General features: G+C 42.8%; 1 protein-coding gene across 4 annotated transcripts in view; it reads right to left on the bottom strand.

The window, feature by feature from the left end:
* ENTPD5 (ectonucleoside triphosphate diphosphohydrolase 5 (inactive)) overlaps window positions 1-20,403 on the bottom strand; it is a 30,211-nt gene that overhangs the window by 2,925 nt on the left and 6,883 nt on the right. For 2 of the 4 annotated variants that reach the window (XM_056133703.1, XM_056133702.1), the window contains exons 2-14: window positions 19,961-20,025; window positions 15,689-15,974; window positions 15,000-15,079; window positions 12,705-12,848; window positions 9,042-9,117; window positions 8,387-8,422; window positions 7,798-7,886; window positions 7,395-7,474; window positions 6,313-6,374; window positions 5,299-5,400; window positions 3,979-4,119; window positions 2,335-2,391; window positions 852-967 (exon numbers count right to left, since the gene is read on the bottom strand). In XM_056133703.1, coding sequence (XP_055989678.1) covers window positions 852-967; window positions 2,335-2,391; window positions 3,979-4,119; window positions 5,299-5,400; window positions 6,313-6,374; window positions 7,395-7,474; window positions 7,798-7,886; window positions 8,387-8,422; window positions 9,042-9,117; window positions 12,705-12,848; window positions 15,000-15,079; window positions 15,689-15,905 — 1,200 coding nt within the window. In that variant the 5' untranslated portion in view covers window positions 15,906-15,974; window positions 19,961-20,025. The remainder of the gene's footprint in view (window positions 1-851; window positions 968-2,334; window positions 2,392-3,978; window positions 4,120-5,298; window positions 5,401-6,312; window positions 6,375-7,394; window positions 7,475-7,797; window positions 7,887-8,386; window positions 8,423-9,041; window positions 9,118-12,704; window positions 12,849-14,999; window positions 15,080-15,688; window positions 15,975-19,960; window positions 20,026-20,403) is intronic. The other 2 variants (XM_056133705.1, XM_056133704.1) reach the window with 1 other exon arrangement.

The following is a 20,403-nucleotide window of genomic DNA, read 5'->3' as shown; positions in this document are numbered from 1 at the left end:
GGGTGGGCAATGGCTTTAGAAATAAAATACAGTTCACTTACTTGTTCCCCAAAAACTGCAATGTTGCCTTGTGCCATAGCTATATTTTTGTCATATTGCGTCTAATAGGCTGTAGGTTATTTGAGGGCAAAGTATACCGTACTCATATTTGTAACGATACTATACAATGTTATATGGAAACAAAAATAGATTGAATAGAAGAAAGTCATGAGTTTAGAACAGGTGAGTGTAAATCACTATAGATAAAGTTGAGTTTGCAATGTTCTGAAACAGATCAAAAAAGACAGGGAGACAGAGTGAGCCAAGATTGTAAGTGTAAAGCACATGTAGAATATATATGATCCATGAAAAAAATGGTCTTCATGTCCGTTCCCAAATAAAATTAGCTAACGGGCTGATAAGTCCCTGTAGCTGTCCCCAGGTCTCCCCAAAAAGAGCAAATTTTGTGTCTTGGCCACAGCCACTTCCCATCATTTTGCCCCTGCCCATTAATCCAGTTTCACAGCCTGGTAACCATGCCACCAGTCACATGAGACAGGGTGCAGTATTTCCAACCTGTGTGTTTCCTTTGTTCCTACGCCTGAGTTTTGAAATTCATTTAATAAGCCATTAGTCTTGGGCATGTTAATTTGGACTGCAATCCTTTCTGTGACCCCTGGTAGAGTTTTCTTGGTAATAGCTTAGAATCTGTATGCAATGAAGGAATTCCCCACATTCATGCCTTGCATAATTCCTTGTCCAAAACCCATATTAACATACCACTTAATTCCACCCATGACAACTCTTAATGAACAGGTTCTTAACACTTTATTCCCAACTCCCAAATAACAATTATTCCATAGCTCTCTTACCTGTAAGACAGTGTTCTCTGCAAAGCCAAAACCATCCTTCAGTAAGGCTGTGATGTAACTGAGATCCATGCACAAGAAGGGACTGCCCGAGCTGAAGTTCTCCAGGTTATCACATACTACGGGTGACAGAGGAAAGAGTGGAATTCTAGCTAGCAGTCACCTGAGAGGTGAATGATTTTCTCTAAATACAGACTTACAACAATGAAAGAATTCTCCATCTGCAGGTGCCTGGGAATGCTAGAGGCCTGGACTAGATCTACACTTCCAGATTTATTATTATTATGTTTTCATTTGAATACCACACTGCCATCATTGGAAAGAACCAAGCAGAGAATCAATAGGGGAAAAACAATCTCTTTGTTTATAATTTTTTTTTTTGTCTTTTTGGGTCAAACCCAGCGATGCTTAGGAGTTACTCCTGGCTGTGCACTCAGGAATTACTCCTGGCAGTGCTTGGGGGACCATATGAGATGCCAGGGATTGAATCCAGGTCTTGCCGCATGCAAGGCAAGTGCCTTACCTGTTGCACTATGGCTCCAGTCCCCTACTTTGTTTATGATTTTTAAATCTTTACTGTGGTTCTGTAATTTACAATACTATTACTGGTGGCTTACCATGCACATAATTCCAATACCACACCCATCACCACTATACCCACCTCTCTCCGCTGAACTAGAGCTTTTACAAAACTATAATGTCTGAGAACTTGCACATTTCTGACACTACAGCATATATACTCATATGTGCATGGATCCCAGTCTATTTGCTAAATTTCTATGACCTATTGTGAGACTAACTTTTAAAGTCTCATACATTACTGATGCTGAGGCCCAGATGATAAGGAAATATCAGTTAGCCCTATGTTGGTGTTGCTGGATAAAATCATCTATGGATAAGATTATTTATTTGTAATTTTAACAGACTTTTGCAAGGAAGCCTCTGTAGCTATTTCCCACACACTCTTTAACACTAAAATATTTTAATTTCATTATTCTGCTGTGGTTTTTTTGAGGAGAGGGGGCTACACCTGGCAGTGCCCAGAGTTACTCCTGGCTCTGTACTCTCAGGATTCACTTATGGAACGTGGGGACTATAGGGGGTGCTGGGGACTGAACCTGGGAAGGCACCATACAAGGCAAACACCCTGCCTGCTGTACTCTTTGGTCCCCCTCCCACACTCTTCAATGTCACTTAAATGTCCTTTTGTTTTTGTGGGGGGTTTTGGTGTATGCAACTCCAAGCTCTGTGCTGGGAGTCACTTCTAGTGGTGCTCAGACATGAAAGCTGGGCTTCCCTCATGCAAAGCAGGTTATCAGCATCTCTCTAGCCCCCACTCAATATTATCAATTTCTGGCAAAGACAAAGACAGCCAAGTCTTCTGAAAGGCTTCCTGTGACTGGGCATTGTGACTCACGGCAAGGGCACTGCAGCTGAAAGGTGCAGCCTCACCGGCCCACCTTCAAGGGGTGCCATTGATACTCACCTTCCCTTGCTTTTCTTGCAAAATCTTCAACTTTTAAAATGCCACCCTTCTCATAATCTGAAATTAAACAGAATGTCTAAAAGCTTTTAAAGAAATTAACCTAGGGATACTTATAATAATGAAAAACTGGAAATAAAACTGCCAACATTAGAGGATGTGATAAGCCATATATTGTATGAATGATAAATGCATACAACATAAATTATGTGATCTATACCATTCATCTAAAATTTTATATATGTCTGGGGGCTGGAGAGAAAGTACAGCAGGTAAGGCATTTGCCTTGCATATGGCCAACATGGGTTTGATCTCCGGCATCCCATGTGGTCCCCTGAGCACTGCCAGGAGTATTTCCCAAGTGCAGAGCCAGGAGTAACCCCTGAACATTGCTGGGTGTGACCCCAAAACCCACAAATAATAAAAATAAAAAATAAAATTTTATTTATGTATATTTAATCACAATACATATGCTAATCCATAAGAAAACAGCAAAAATAAGGAAATTAGTCATTGCCACAGGAATGACAAAGTATGTGCATACATTCTCACAGATAAATACAAAACATTACTATTATGATTTTTTAAAAAAAATCAGAGGAGGAAACCACGATGGCTTATAAATATGTTCATTATATTTCATTTGGTAGGGTTAGGCCACACCCTGCAGTGCTCAGGTTTTACTCTTGGCAGTGCTTGGGGGATCATGTACAGTGTCAGGAATGAGGCCACTTTATGCAAGCACCTTACCTCCTATGCTATCTCTCCTGCCCTCTGTTCATTATTTTTATATATTATGTTTTTGTTTTGGGGCCATACCTGGAAATGCTCAGGGCTGACTCTTGGTTCTGTACTCCTGGCAGGCTCGGGGGACCATAAGGGATGCCAGGGATCAAACCACAGTCAACTGCATGCAAGGCAAGAGCCCTAGCTGTGTACCATCGCTCTGGCTCTTGTTCACTACTTTTAATTTAGTGATAATTTCTTGGATGATGCATACATAAGTTAAAACTTATCCAACTGGGGCCTGGGAAGTAGCTCGAAGGGCTGGAACACATGCTGTGCACACTGAAATCCCACATTTGATTCCCAGAACCACCAGGTCCTCTGTGTACCTCTAGGAGCAAGCATCACCAGGTGTGTCCCAAAAACAGAAACAAAAAAATGTAGCAAACTGTACAAATTGCATACATGCATTTTGTCAGTTATATCTCAAAAAATGTTTATTTATGCTAGAGGTTCTAGCTCAATCGCAGGCATTGCCCTGCTTGAGGCCCCCCGCCTCCTCCCCTGCACTGCTGGGTATGAGGAGTGGTGCCCTGAATCACTGGATCACCAGGCCCATGCACTGAACTTCTGTGCCCTCACTGCAGAGCCGAATATTGCTAGGTACACATCTGGGTCCCAGAGGACTGCCAGGGAGATACCTGCCCAAAATAAATATATATGTAAGAGGGTCCGTATTTATTTTTTCAGACCATTTTCTATCTCCAACTGATTCTAAATCATAGTCATGCTTCCACTTGGGTGATGACTATCATGTGACCAGATCACCTCTGACAAGCCTACCGAGAAGCCTGCTTCTACTGTACCTTCCAACAGCCATCCCCACTTTCCTTCTTGGACTGACACTAGGAATGAACTTACCAATCAGGTCGGTTTCAGCAGCTCGATCGTAATAATAAGAAAAAGCATAGAAGGAGCTTCTCCGGACCTCATCTGGCTGATGAAGTTTGCCTTGGACCACCCTCAGCACTTCGGCATAGCAGGGCTCAAAGCCCATTTCCCCTGCCAGGGAAAAAGGGCAGAAGAGACCAGGTGAGAAAAACAGGGAAAGGGAACTCTCTCATAGGTAAGATGCTGGAGCTAATGAGAAGAGCAGGAGGATCAAGGAAAGCAGAAGGCTGAGGCTAAGAACAAAGGGCTGACGAAAGATGGACAAACTTCAGCTGCCTTATCACTCTGAAGAAAGGCACCTCTTCTCCACGGCAGCTCCCCTCCCGTACCAGAGCTCTAGTCACAAATAACCCTGACCAGCTGCCTGACATTATGCACCACAGAATGTAGGAGCGGTATCCAGAAGGTTACCTATTTATCTCACTGAAACATCAAGTTTTTTCTTTGACGTTAATATCCCAATTTTAGGTTATTATACCTTAAGTGTGGGAAGCTGGCCCTTTAACTGACCAAGGGCCTACGTGCCTGTGCTATGTATGGTTATCTTGGCCTATGTGACCCTGAACAAGCGGGTCCTGACTAGTGCAAATCTGGTATTGCGTCTGCTCTGACCGCAGCCTATGAGCTATGTATGGTTGTCTAAAAGAAAACATTTGTCACAGCTAGCCCAAGAATAAGAAGTAACTGACACTGACTAATCAAGCACATAAAACATGTAGTTTTTGTAACTCTCCTAACAATATAAGATATGACCTAGTGATATAATTGCCTTCTGTGATGTAAGCATAGTTTCCTCCGTCGCAAAGTATATAATACCCCTGCTGCCCTGAATAAAGTCCTGTCCTGTCCTGTCCTGTCCTGTCTCTTTATCTGTTTCTAAACTGTACTCTGTCTCTTGTGTCTTGTGTGTTCATTCGGTCGGTCCTTCCCTGCACCTACGGATCCTAGGGCCACCTCCGCGGGCTGGAGAGTGGTCTGGCGGGGCCCCCTGCACTTAAGCAGCTAAAAGTTAACTGACCCTGAACCAGTATCACTCTGCTGTAGACAGTGATCTTTAACGGACTAGAACAGATTCCTAATGGCTGCATCCCATTGGGCCACAGAAAGGGCGGGACATAGAGTGGCTCCTGCCACATTTACAGACACAACTTCCCCCAGAGGCAGACCAAGATCAATTTTGAGTGAATCCGCAACATGACAAGCTTCTCGTGAGCATAGAAAAAAATTTTCCGTACGATTTTTCCAGATTCTGACTGTGAACATCATCCCATGGGGGAAAGTATCACTTGCCTTCCTGGTTGCCACCATACTGGTATTTCACACCCCCAAAGATCCACTCTGCTTCCAACCATCTTGGCAAACATGCACTTCGGAAGGTGTGTCCCTCAATCCCTGAAAGAAATCAGATCCCAAGTAAGAGGCAAAGGTATGAGAGAAAAGGAGGAGCAAAAGCAAGAAGCCAGTGACATTGGATCATCCAAGGTGGATGGTCCTTAAAATCATGAATCGATATATGATTACATCCTATGACAAGAATTCCAAGGCTTTTGTTTTGTGGTGCTAGAGATTAAACCAACCCTCTGAGCCATCTTCCTCTGACAGAAATTCTTAACTCAGGTTTATAGGGTTAATGAATCCCCTGAAACTACAGGGAAATTTATTTATTTATTATTTATTTTTACAGTGAAGTTCTTATGCATCTGGTAAAAGGATCTATGGCTTCCGTCTCATCTCAGATGAATCCAGAAGCTACACCAGGGTAACTCCCTCTTTTCCGCTTTCCTCATCAGGCCGTTGTGAAATGAAATCCACCTGAAGACCCACTATAGACTTGGGAATGACTACGCATTCATCTTCACAAGTCAGGCACCATACAAAGTGTATTAAATGTCAAATCTCATTTCAGGTCATGAAAAGGGTGAAGAAGTTAGTCATCTTGCCCCAAATCATAAAATGGGAACTGAATCCAGTTTTGCCTGACCCCGGAAGCTGAGCCCTGCCTCCTCCCACCACCTGCAATGAGGGATTTGGGTGGGCCCAGGCTATTGAGGAAGCTCCTGCACACACTTCAGCCTGCTGTCCACACACTCAGCTCCTGTATTTAAAAAAAAACAAACAAAAAAAAAACAAAACCACAAAACAGCACTTATTCTGGAAAAGGCTGATAATGAACTCAGGAAACATTATACAGCATGCTTCTTAAATCAGCCCTGTGCTCTGATCACTGCCCAGTTAGGGAAAAATCAATCTAAGTGTCAGTAGCGTTCTCACCATACCCCACCGAGCACAAGCACCCAGACGAACCTTCCGTTTCCAGGGCTCCCAGGGTTGCTAGTCTTGCAGCTTTCAATCCAAATCCCAAGTAACTGTAAAATACAGGACTGATTTATGCAATGCTGCTCCTGGAGTTCTCCAACCTAGAGTTATTTCTTTCAAAACATGCTCAGTCTCTCTCTGGAGGGAAGAAAACCTTGATCTTTGCCCTATTCATCTCATTCAGTAATTTCCACAATTTAGATCAAGGCCATGCAGTAAGAACTTTCCAGAGCTATGATGTAAAGATCAGAGACCCCATGACTTCTTGGCAATCATCCTGCTTCACACCCCCAACATCACCCTGTACCATCCCCAGAAAAACTTTGATTATCTTAGTTCCCAGCCCCACTAGGATCAAATACACGCAGAATTTTAAATAGCTGAAGATCAGCTCAAAGGCACCATCAGCACAGAGATTTTTCTGTCTTTTTTTTTGTTTTGTTTTTTTGGGTCACACCCGGTGATGCACAGGGGTTACTCCTAGCTCTGCACTCAGGAATTACTCCTGGCTGTGCTCAGGGAACCATATAGGATGCTGGGAATCGAATCTGGCTCAGCCATGTGCAAGGCAAACGCCCTATCCGCTGTGTGACTGCTCCACCCCCTTTTCTGTCTTTTCTAATGAGAAGTCTTCTTTTCCAAGTCTTCTCCAGGGAGAACTTGATTCCTTAAATTACAATCTTTTTTTTTTTCTTTTTTGCTTTCTGGGTCACACCTGGCGATGCACAAGGGTTACTCCTGGCTCTGCACTCAGGAGTCAATCCTGGCAGTGCTCAGGGGACCATATGGGATGCTGGGAATCGAACCCGGATCGGCCGCGTGCAAGGCAAACGCCCCACCCGCTGTGCTATCTCTCTAGTCCCAAATTACAATCTTTTGAGGCCAAGAATGGAGACAACTCCTAGGTCCCTTGAGGTTTGGTAAATGGTCAGTGTTTCAATAACAGGCCTTTGGGGATTGACATTGACTCTATAAGGCTGGTCAGATGCAGTAACTGATGTGAAGATGCTTTGAAAAATTTGGAACATCATACAAGACAGAATATCATTCCTCCCTCTGCCCCTCCTCACCTATGTGTATAGAGTTTATAAGTGCTGTTAAACATCTCGAAGGAAGTGAGGTAGTCCCTAGGGGTTTGTTCCAGGGTTTTCTGCAAACCAGAAAAAAGCAAAAAAACACTAGTCAGGATCTGAACTGTTTGATGTTTTTATCATCACCATCCCCATTCCTCCCCCAAAATCAGAGGGGAAGGAGACAAACTGCTTATCTCAAAAGATTTGACAAACAGAGGGACTCTTGTCAGTGAGTGGGCAAGGCAAGGTCACTCAGTAATGAACTGACTTAACTCATCCAGCACATGGCAGAGCTGCTAGCTGAAAAGGGGAACGGCTGGCTGAGCACCCCCACAGGCGTGGATGAGGGGGTTTTTAAGTCACAAGACCTGCAAACCAGACCTTTTTGCACATGACTCACCTCTAACTGGGGCAGGAAGGTGATTTGAGTGGAGGCCCCCCCCAGGTCGAGGGTACCCACAGTCTCCTGGCCATGACCATGCAGCTGACCTGTGAATGAGAGCCAACTCTGACCATCTCTTCTGTATAGCGCAACCCACCTCTCATAAATTTCTCTTCTGCTCTTGTTCAATGGAGAAATACTCCCATGATAACTCAGGGACTCCCACCACAGCTGAAGGCAGCCTCTAACCACCAACTTTCTGTTTGTCTTGTCCTTTCATTTTTAATTACGGGGGACAGTGGTACTCAGGAATGACTCCTGGCTCTATGTTCCACTCCTGGTGGTGCTCTGGAGATCACAGTGCAATGCCAGGGGTAAATCCAGACTCAGTCACATGCAAGCAAGCACCGTGACGCCTATAATATTTTTCCAGTCTCATCTTTTGTTTTTAACAAATCAGGAGAAACCCGTATTTGGTTTCCTGGCCATATATAAGTGATACTGGGTGGGTCAGAGGGGACCAAACTCAGACACGCACTCTACCACTTGAGCCATATTCCTATCCCCAAACCAGTACAGTCTTAAAATAAACTTAGAAAAGTTTTACCTGTAAGAAAATTCACAGTAATCCAAGCTAAGATGCCTGAAAGGGAAATAAAGACAAGATTACTTTTAGGAGCCTGTTCCTGCCTTCTCTGGCTGCATCTTGTGTTTCTAAATCCATTAACATTTTCCTTCTTCCCCATCCTTCCGTTTCCCCTTATCCCATTCTCCCTCTCCTGTTTCCTTTTCTTTAGACTCTAATCTCTGTTCCCATTTTCTTTTTCATTTTTTCCTGTGTTTTATTTTTGAGGAGGGCCACACCCAGTGGGACTCGTGGATTACTCTCAGATCAGTGCTCAGAAGACCATGGGGTGCTGGGGATTGTACTTGAGACTCCTGCATACAAAGCATGCACTCCAGTCCTCTGAGCTACCTCTGTATTCTCCCTGATTCCTTTTATCACATTTTGGGGGTGGGGGTTGTTTTGTTTTTGTTTGGGGGCCACACCGGTCAAGGCTCAGGAATTAGTCCTGGCTCTGCATTCAGAAATCACTCCTGATGGTGCTCAAGGAACCATATGGGATACCAGGGATCAACCCCAGGTCTGAGCACATGCAAAGCAAGCTCCCTATCCTCTGTACTATTGCTACGGTCCCTAATCACATCTTTAATTAATGCCAACCCCTTCCCTCTAATTCATATATCAACACCTCTCCCACCTTCATTGGATCCATCCATGATGCTAACACTGTCATCTGGTACCAAGAAAGGTGACTTCTTGAAGATTTCTTCTACCTAGAAAAAAAGAAAAATTCTGGATTCTAAGGCAATAAAAGCAGTCCCATATTTTGTCTCCTACGAAACTTAGAAAACTACTCTTACTATTTCCTTGGTGGTGGTGGTGGTGGTGGTGGTGTGTGTGTATTAAGGCTAAACTCTCAGGTCAATGTAATAGAATTTTTTTTGTTTTTGTTTTTTTGTTTGTTTCTGAGCCCCACCTGGTTGTGCTCAGGAGTTACTCCTGGCTCTGCACTAGAGATCTCTGCTGGTGGGCTTGGGGGACCATAGGGGATACTGGGGATAAAAACTGGGTTGGCACGTGGAAGGAAAACACCCAAGCCCTAGAATCTTTGCTTGAAATATAATCCTCAACCAACCTATCTCAATTTATAGATGTCTTGACCCAGAAAAAAGTATATACTTGATCCCGACTCAAATAAGAATCTTCTAGTTAAGAAACAAAAAACAAAAAAAAACAAAACAAAAACCTGATAGATTCTACTAAGTTACACAATGGAAGCTGAAGGGTCTTTTACTACTCTGTTTCTTAGATGAGTAGGCAAACTCTGATAATGAAAGCAGGTCTGGTAGCTCCTGAAGCTACAGACAAACTATTCCTTTCCCATTCAATGCTACAGGCTTTTCCCTTCCTGGTAAAGGTGCTCATTGAGGCAGTCTGCTGTCAGTTCCTGACTGATCTTGGCATATGGCTGGAGCCACAAAAGTCTGGACAGAACCAAGATCTATTATCTTGTTTTTCTGTTTTTGTACCACATCCAGAGATACTCAGAAACTACTCCTGGCAGTGCTCTGGGGACCATATGGAATGCAGGGGGAATTGAATCCAAGTCAGCCACATGCAAGGTAAACGCCCTACCCATTGTACTATCACTCCTAGATCTATTATCTTAAGAGATAGTAATGATGATACCACATAAATGTTCTAGACTTTCCATGAAAACCAGTAAGTGATGTGGCTATTTTGGGGAGGAGAGGGGAAGGGTCTGGGCTACACTCTGCAGCACTCAGGGCTTACTCCTGGCTCTGTACTCAGGGGTTACTCCCGGTAGAGCTCATGGGACCATAATCAGTGCGGGGGATTGAACTATGGTCAGCAGTGTGCAAGGCAAGTGCCTTAAATCCTGTACTACCTGTCTATCCCATAGTCTGCTACATCTTATTTTTATGATTGCCATGGAAAGACAAAAGATTTCCCAAGTAGTGGGGCTGGCTATGTGAATCAGTTGTAGCGGGCCTGCCTTGCATGTGTGAGAACACACATTCAACCTCCCAGCACCACACAAAAAATTTTTTTGTTTTGTGTTGGGGTCATACCAGGTAGTATTCAGGGATTATTCCCAACTCTGTGTTCAGGGGATCACTTGCAGTGCCAGAGATGTGAACCAGGGAAACAGTTACCACAGCAAGATGCAAGGCAAATGACTTCCCCCCTCAACTATCTGGTGCCTCAAAAGTTTTCCAGGGGCCTGGAGATAGCCCAGAGGGAGACATACTTGCCTTGCCTGTGGCTGTGGCAGCCATGACCCTGGCTCAAACCCCATCATGCACAAATGGTTCCCTGAGTATTGTCAGTGGTCACTCCTGAGCACAGGGTCAGGAATAGCACCTGACCCCCAGATGTAGCTCCTCCCCCAAAAAGAAAATATTGTTAAAATATTTCCTTTCGAGTGAGACAGTATTTCCTGCAGTAACCTCTGGACCTTGTTTCAACCAGGAAAAGCCAGCCAAGTGATCCATAAATAAGTTTCAGAGAGAAGATAGATAAGCAAATAGGAGTAAACAATGAGCTTCTGCTCTTGCCCTTCCCACTCCGTGCCCTGCCCACAGTTTATCTGCAACACAGCAGTCCCGCAGCCAGTTTTACTTTGCTTTTTTATTAAACAAGTAAAACCTACCATACCTTTTCCTTTATCTGCCTCTTAGGTCCTCTCTCCACTCTCTCAGTAACTTGAGGCCTGTTGTCAATGTTCACTGTTTTGCATTTTTAATTTCTTTTTTGTCTGTTCATCAATCCTATTTGCTTATACCACACACCTGGGTGAAATCCAATTCCAATCTTTTCCTATCTAACTTCTTTCACTTTGGTGTAATCTCCTTGAGTTTCTTCCTTTCTACTACAAACAGCAACATTTCTTTTTTTGTCTGAAGGGATTCAATCCAGGACCTCACAATGCAAAGCATGCATTCGACCACGGAGTCACAACCCTGAGCCTTTTTTAAAAATAACTGAACATTAGGGGCTGAAGAGACAGTATAACAGGTAGGGTACTGACTTTGCATGTGGCCGACCAAAGTTAAAATCCCAGTAACCTCATATATGACCTCCTGAACCCTGCCAGGAGTGATCCCTAAGCACTGCTGGACGTGATCCAAAAACAAAACAAACACAAAATAACTGAGTATCATTCCATTATATAAATACCTTCCTTATCCAGCCATCTATCAAGGGGTACTACAGTTGCTCCCAGTTTTACTATTACAAGTAACATTGCAATAAACATTGGAATGGATATAACCTTATGTGTTAATGTTTTATGATCTTCAGGAAGTTACCCTGATACGCAGGGAGGGAGGGAGGGAAGGAGGGAGGGAAGGGGGGTAAGGAAGGAAGGGAGGAAGGAAGGAAGGAAGGAAGGAAGGAAGGAAGGAACTGGGATATATATATAGATAATGGAATACTACTGTTAGAAGAATGAAATTCTTCAGTTCACTGCAATTTGATGAAACTATAGGGTGTAAAGCAGAGCAAAGTGAGTCAAAAGAAGGACAAAGACCCAATGAACTCTTATATGGGGACTATAAAGAAACACAGTGAGGAAATAAATGATGATCAACAATTATAGAGTCTGCATAACAGAACTGAGCTTGCAGGTATGACACAGGACCTAATAGAGGCTAGAGGCATGCTGGTACTCTGATGACAGACTGTTAAGCGGAAACACCATATTTCTGAAATATCAACCATAACACTATTGTAAATCATAGTACCTAAATTTAAAATAACTAATAAAAATTTTAAGCTAAAAACATAAAGTAAGAATCCACAACCCTCCAACTATGAGAAAAAAGTCAGATGCAAAAAAAGACAATATAAGTTGTTAGATTCCATTTAAAATACAAGAAAAAAGAAAATGGATAATGATTTAGAGCAAATCGGTGGCTATAATTTCAGGGATAAGAGAAACTGAAAATAAAAGGGCACGAGGAAGTTTCTATATTCATCAACACTCATTTAACTATTCACTGAAAATACATTTAATTATGTTATACCTCAAAGAAGTTGACTGAAAACAATTTCTATGATCCTGCTATAGAAAATTAGGAGAGATAAGAATATTTCAGAAAAGAAATACTCGAAATTTTTCAGGAAAAAGCTCTACAAAATTGAAAATAGTATTTAAACATGTAAATAGCTATAACAAGTAGCCAGAATCACAATGCTTTAGTAATGGTGAATTTAAAGGTAGCAGTAACACTCCAAAGGGTACACACACACACACACACACACACACACACACACACACATATACACACTGATGCAGGGAAAAGAACTACCCAACATAAAAGTTTTAAAGAATTACCTCATAGAGAAGAGCCTGGGCTTTCTGTTCTGGTAGTAAGCGAAGTCCTGCTGTTGCCTTTAGGACCACTGGGGTCCTCTTCCAGTGACTTCGGGGAATCGAGTCTTTGGCCACCTCTAAGAGTCCTTGAACAGTCTCAGCACCCTTCAAGAGAGAGAACCCACCCATGCAGGAATCAGTCATTTGAATGGCACTGTTCTAGCCTGAACCATCAACATGGTTAGGGGGATTGGGGGTTAGGGAAACTGAGGAAGCAAAAAGCTCTAACCCTCCTCTGCTATGGGAGGACCACACTCAACCATGCTGGGGGTCTGGGGAGGTGGATCACTCTTGGTGGAGCTTGGGGGAACCATATGGTGCCAGGGAGGGAACTTGGCCTCTAAGAAGAAAAAATTGGGCTATCTCTCCCACCCCAAGGAGTGGACTTCTTTGAATAAAAAGAATTGGTTTCACTTTGGTGAAGTTAATGTACAGATGGGCTGGAGCGATAGCACAGCGGTAGGGCATTTGCCTTGCACGCAGCCAACATGGTCGACCCGAGTTCGATTCCTCCGCCCCTTTCAGAGAGCCCGGCAAGCTACCGAGAGTATCTCGCCTGCACGGCAGAGCCTGGCAAGCTACCTGTGACGTATTCAATATGCCAGACACAGTAACAGTAACAACAAAGTCTCCAATGGAGACGTTACTGGGCCCGCTCGAGCAAATCAATGAACAACGGGAGGACAGTGACCCAGTGACCCAATGTACAGCTACTGTGTATCTCATATAAATTCATTTCCAGCCAAAAGGTTGGGTAGAATAAAGAAAAAATAGGATTTGGAGGTAGAAGACTTGCTTGCTATTCCTGTAGTCTAACTAAGGTCACCTGGCCTTCTGGAACTTGGCTTTCTCAGAGAGAGATGGGAGCAATACTTCATATTACAAAACTGCTACATATACGCATTAGACAAGACAGTGTCAGATGCCGCAGGAATGTAACTACAGCGTCATCCACACCTTCTGACCATGTAAGAATTGAACCTGTTGGATTCTTTTAATTACTATTAGCAGATATGTATATGGTACATGGTAGAGCCTCAATTTTTGGTTAATTTTAAAAAAACTATTACTTTAAATCCACTATTTCTCTCAAATAAATATCTATTCTGACAATATATGGCCCCATCATACTTATTAATAATTACAACACTATTGTCTTAAAATTTTTATCAGTTTCTGATACTGTAGTTCTTTACAACTTCTAATTTTTTTGTTTGTTTGGTTTTTGGGCCACATTCGGTAATGTTCAGGGGTTACTCCTCTGACTCTACACTCAGGAATCACTCCTGGCAGTGCTTTTGGGAGATGATATGGGATGACAGGAATCAAATCTGGGTCTGTTGCAGGTAAGGTAAAGACCCTATCTGCTGTACTATCTCTCCGGCATCCCAACTGTCAATTTTCTATTACCATTTTGTAATAGAGGGGGTTGAGAAGACATCCATGCATTCTGCTCTTCATTTTTGTTTTGTTTGGGGGACCACACCCAGAAGTGGTGGTGGCTACTTCTAGCTCACAGCTTGGGGAGTTGCTCCCGGCAGGTTCTGGATGCAAAGCCTAGGCTCCAGTTCTTGAGCTGTCTCCCTGGTCATCAAGTAATTTTTAACATCAGGTTTCCTCTGGTTAATGATTATGCTTATCACACTGAAGCTTTACATCTAATACCAAAGTTCAACATTCTACTTTATCCTGTTCTATTTCAGTGTGTCCTCTGAACCAAGGGAGTGGTATGTGGTATGAAATAGTCAAGTATGAAATAGTCATGATGAAACTCTATATGCATCCTCTGTACCAAAGATTATGTAAGCATGTTCTCCTGCATACATTCTACAGTAGAGGTATAGTTTTATCCTGCATCAGGAAAAAAAGTAGAGTTCATTTGCTCTACATTCCTTCAATTCTATATTTATACCTCATATCCTACAGAACTGCATGTTTATCTTCTGCATGTGTATTAATGCAGTCAATGGTATCAATTAAAAAAACTTAAATAATAAATGCATAAGGGCAACCTCTTTAAAAATGGTATACATCTGCAAGGTCACAATCTATTTTCTCTCATATTCTATAAAACCCCAGTGAGGTTGGGGTTGTATAATCACTGGTATACAATTACTGTAATTCATATTTGTTGAGGATAGAAAACTGATCTCACATCAGATCTCAATACAATCAGAGAACATTAGGAACTGTTAAAAAGCATGATCAAGTGTTCAGAGCAGTGAGGGGCCGAATATTAATCTGAAAGAAACGTACCCTCTTAGGTTCCTCTACGAAAGCAGAAAGCCCTGGCTTCACAGCATCAAAAATTTCTCCTTCCAGAACTGGAAGCTGTCCTATTTTATCAAGGAGCAAAATAGAAGAAAGATGGCTGATTACCAAGTGTAACTTCTGATACTGGAATCTATATCAAATAACCTACCAGATTAACCTGCTATTCCCTGACTACTGCAAGGAATTTCGTTTATGAGCAGTGGCTCACAAGAGTACTGGATGAGGAGACAGGCGATGTTGGCAATCCTTCAGGGTCCTCTCTGCCATTTCTCTGGTGGTCACCTTTCTCCTACTCCTTTCTCAGACTTTAAAATGTAAACTGAGAAGGGAACACTGAAAATTCAGACAAAATTCTTCTTCAGGGTCCCTTCATGCCCTTCTCCAAGATAATCCTTCTCCCAATATAATCAATATTCTGGACATTGGAGAATTTACCATGTTTAGAAAAGAAGAAAGACAAAATTATAACTATACTTATCACACACACAGATTTCAGAATGTAAGCAACCCAAAATTTCTGTTAATCTCACATTTCAATAAATCGTATATGTTCAATTATAGTCGAAAAAAATCTCTGAAGACAGATATTTGGTAAATCACATCACAGTACGTTTCTGGAGATATTAAAGCATGGATCTACAGAGTCTGGTAGGGGTGGCAGTGGTACTCACCTGGTATTCTCTGCTCAAAGGTGTAAACATGAATCCGTGTGCCAGTGCTGCCTGCATCAAACATAATTCCATATAAGGTGCTATCACTGACATTGATGGGGCACATGGAAGACAGGAAGACACCCTCAAACCAAGTCTGCTGGTCTCTGTGGAAGACAGTCGTGCAAACACAGGATGCCACCAGCATGCAAAAGACTGCCCCCCAGGAAGTGGCCATTCTCTTCCTAGGATGTGGTGAGTCTAGGCTTTTGTTGCAGAAGCAATGTTGTTCACACACCTGCAGTGACTTATATGACAAAAACACACACAGTTAGACAAGCTGGCCTTTTGTTTAGACCTGTAAAAGAAGAAACACCCATTACAGCAATCCCACCACTTCCCCCAACGTGCTCCTTCTCTATTTCTAATAACCAGTACAACAAGCTAGACCAAGGTAACCTAGACCCATAGCACCTTTTCTGAAAGGTATCTGGTTGCAAAAGGAAACTTGGATTTTAAATCTACTTTCCCATGCTCTGCTTTTAACTGCAGGGCAGAGCTCATACACTAAAGGCTCTCTGTGGCACCCAGCTCCAATCATCAAGTCTACCTTTTTGCTTTCCATTTCGACAGTTTGTCTTTAAATCATATACTGATACGCTCACCCTCTTTCTATCTCTCCTTTTTGATTGTTAAGATGCTTCAATTCTACATTTAATGTCCAGGGGTTCTGGCAGAGAACCTGCCTTATATGCATGAATCCAGGAGCTTCATCCAGAGCACCAACCCACATGCCCAGGGTGATCCAAGTAGCACTACCAGTTGGAATCCTGGACATCACAAAAAACAGTGGATAGCCTCCAGCAAGCAACACAACAAAGTGTGGAAACGACAATCAAGTGTCTGACCCCTTCCCCTACTATCTATTCCATGAATTCTTCAGCTAAAGTGTGTGACTCCACAAAACAACAATGAGAGAAAGAGAGAGAATGAGAGAGAGAACGAGAGAGAGAGAGAGAGAGAGAAGTGGAAATTAAAAAAATGTTTTAAACATAAAAATCAGATGCCAGATGGAGCAATAATATAGTCGTGCACAAGGCAGACCTGAGTTCGATATCTAGCATCCCATATGGTCCCCTCCCACGCTGCCAGGAGTGATTCCTGAGTGCAGAGCTAGGGGTAACCCCTGAACTTCACCAGGTATGGCCCAGGCTAGAGTACAAGCTTTATATGCAGAAGGCCTTGGTCTGATCCCCAACATGGCTCCCCCTAAGCACCATTAGGAGTGATGAGAGTCTGAGTCAGTAGTCCTTGAGTACCCCTTATGCCTCTCCCCCAAAACACACACACACACACACACACACACACACACACACACACACACACACACACACACACACACACAGAGTTTAATTTAAAAAAAAACTTAACAAAACTATAAAGTGCCAGATTGGGAGATAGTAAAGTGGTTAGGGCACATTTAACTCAGGTTCAATCCCTTACATGTAGACCCCCAGCACTGACAGATACTGTCCTAGAAGTCCCCCAAGTACAGCTAGGTGTGGCCCAGGGGCCTTGGAGCCTCACTTCATCTTCTGGTTGTTGCATGGAAGTGCAGTCCTACTGGCTGTGATTCAGCAGGTAGGACGCTTAAGTCTTCTCAGCACTGCTTGGGAGGCCATTGGTGCCCCCACCCAAAAAAAAAAAAAGAACCCCCAACAAAACCCCAGAGACAAAGTCCCTACCACTGGTATATTCAGAGCCTGCATAGTTCAACCACTGAACTAGTCCTCTGAACTATCTCGTAGACCTACTGTTTGGTTTTGGAACATCATTCTGCAACAAAGTCATCATACTGAGTTTAGATATTCTTTGATTTTTTTAGGGCTTGGGGGGAGGGTGGACCACACTCTGTGATGCTGAAAGGCTACTCTTGACTCTGTGCTCAGAGATACTCCTGATGTGCTGGAGATCACGCCTGGATTTACTCAGGGGATCACACGGGTGCCATCAAGCTAGGGTTGCCTATATTCAAGGCAAGTAGCTTAACACCTCTACTATCTCTCTGATATCCCCTGACTTTGGCTATTCTAAACCCTATTTTCCAAAGAGAGACTCTCTCCAGTAGTGCTTGGGAGCCTAGAGGCCATGCCTGGCAATAGTCTACCTGGTATGTGGTTGGGTGCTCAAGCCTGGTGAGAGTTCTGCTTGAGTCCAGCAGTGCTATTCAGTAGGCCCAGCAGTATTGAGAGCCAACAGGGTTATACCTGGCTGTGATCAGTAAGTCTTGAGGTGCCTGAGATCAAACATGTGACCCAGTATACACTATGCAGGCATTTCAACTCTTTGAGTTATCTCCTTGGCCCAGGATGTTCTATTCTTTTTGGGGGTAAGAGATGGAGGTATATACCTGGTAGTGCCCAGGGCTTATTCCTGGCTTTGCACTCTTAGGGGTCACTTCTGGTGCGTCAGGTTGGTCCAAGACAGGTTGGGAGGCTGGAGATCAAACCTGGATCTGCTGTGTTTAAGGGAAGCACTCTACTCTCTGTATGGGGACATTCTATTCTTAAGCCCATGATTAAAACAAACAAGACTTGGTAGTAGCGTTCAGCGGAATAATGGTGTTCATTCTCTCTGGCAGCTCATTTTAACATTTCCCCCATTTTTCTGGAGGGACATTAAGTGAAAAATAAAACAATTTAGTGGTTTTGTTTTGGTAATTTTTAACAGGCCTGTGATTAAGCTCAGGGTTATTTCCTCCGATATCAACAGTAAAGGAGAAATAGCTTTTTTCAAGGTCAGTTCTTCAACCCTGGGCACTGTTGATATTTGGGACTACAAACCTCATTGTGGACACTGTCCTCCATGTGGCAGGAAGTTGAGGAGCATTTCTGGATTCTACCACTAGATTCCTGCAGTATCTGTACACCCCAGCATACATTTATAGCAACAAACCTTTATGACAACCAGAAATGTTTAAATAGTGCCTATTTTATCCTTACATTAACAAAGATTAGTATGTGTCTACCCACTAATACTGTTTTTCGCCTTTGTTGCTCCTGATGCATTTTGCTTAAGATAGTTTTTGGTTTCTAATTGTTTTTTTATGCTGGGGTTCAAAAGCAGGTCCTCAAACACACAAAGTATATGCTCCAGCAGTGAGCTATATCCCTGGTCTGCCCAAGACAAGTTTTAATTATTCTCATTCATCTTTTTTTAAAAAAATTTTTTTTGGGCTTTGAGGTCACACTGGATGTGGTCAGGGGACATTCCCAGCGGTATCTGGGAAATCATGGGGTACCTATAATCAAACCCCAGTCTTCTGCATGCAAAGTAGATGCTAATCCATTAAGCTCTCTCTCCAGTCCTCATCTGGACTTCTCCTTGTTGAAGTCATAGTTACTGGTTAACAAGGTCTAATTCCAAAGTTCTTACTTTTCAGTGCCCTTATCTTTTATAGAGAGCTCAGCATGTTTGGAGTACAGCTGAGAGATTTTTTTTTTCTTTTTGGGTCACAACCAGAGATGCACAGAGGTGATTCCTGGCTCTGCACTCAGGAATTACTCCTGGAGGTGATCAGGGGACCATATGGGATGCTGGGAATTGAACCCAGGTTGGCCGCGTGCAAGGCAAACGCCCTACCCACTGTGCTATCACTCCAGCCTCAGCTGAGAGATTTTTAAGCATTCTCAGGACTATCAGTCTCCTAGGGTTTGTAGAGCGCTCTCTCTACAGGTAACATATTACATAAAATAAAGCAAATTAAACTGTATTTGGAATATAAAGCTATTTTTAAAAGCGAGAGCTATGCTCGGGATGTGATTGAATAATAAAGTGCGTGCTCTGGCTTGCTCGTCACGCCTGTGTTCTCCATTGAACATGTATCTCGTGTGTTTGTCTCTGTTTCTTTACTTATTTCCACTCTGGAGAAGCCTATGTTTTCTCTTGAAATGTACTTCCTCATTTATCCCCCCTCACATCTTTCTAAATAGCTTTAATAAAAGTTTTCTTGCTTCACCCTTTCCCCCAAAAACAGTATATGATTTGCATGCATGAGATCTAGCACACACACACGAAAAAAAAAAAATGTGAAAAAATATCTAGAGTTGTCCCAAAAGGGAGAGATTAGTCTGAACACTAGTCAAGATTGTATTTCTCTCCTGCAGATAAAAATGAAAGCTATGAAAGGAACTAACAGAACTGTTTGGTTTTTAGAATCTCAAACAAAGGAAATTTCATCCCCAGAAGTCAATCACTGAAACGGGGCATTTGCCTGACCAGGTCTGTACTCACTTTTTAAATCGCTTCCTGTGGCTTATTCTTCTTTTTCAGCAAACAGGCTGGTTACGTCGATCAATCTAAATAACAGACAACAGAAAACAGCAGTCTAAGAATGTGTAAGTATTAGTGAACCTCCATTGGTCCGTGGGAGTAACACTGGGTCTCTTCTCCGACAGAAAGTGGACAGAAAGACTCTCTAGTCATCAGCCTTCCTCCAACTCTGTGACCACTCACACTGGAGCATTTTCAGAGATCACATATCTTATCCATTATTGTGGCTTCTGAAAATCCTTCCCAGCTTCTATTTCTGTTAAAAAAAAAAAAACATTTGTTTTTCTTCTAAAACAGACTTCAAGGATGAAATTAAAAAAAAAAAAAGCAAACTAGGGATCTGTTTTCATGTAGTAAAAACTGCAGAGTCATACCAGAAGTGCAGTGTAAAATGAAAAAGGTTA

This window comes from Sorex fumeus, unplaced genomic scaffold (genome assembly GCF_029834395.1).
Source record: "Sorex fumeus unplaced genomic scaffold, SorFum_2.1 ptg000098l, whole genome shotgun sequence".
In the NCBI taxonomy this organism is placed as follows: Eukaryota; Metazoa; Chordata; class Mammalia; order Eulipotyphla; family Soricidae; genus Sorex; species Sorex fumeus.
Note: the sequence above shows the minus strand (reverse complement) of the source record. Positions and strands in the feature narration are given on the sequence as shown.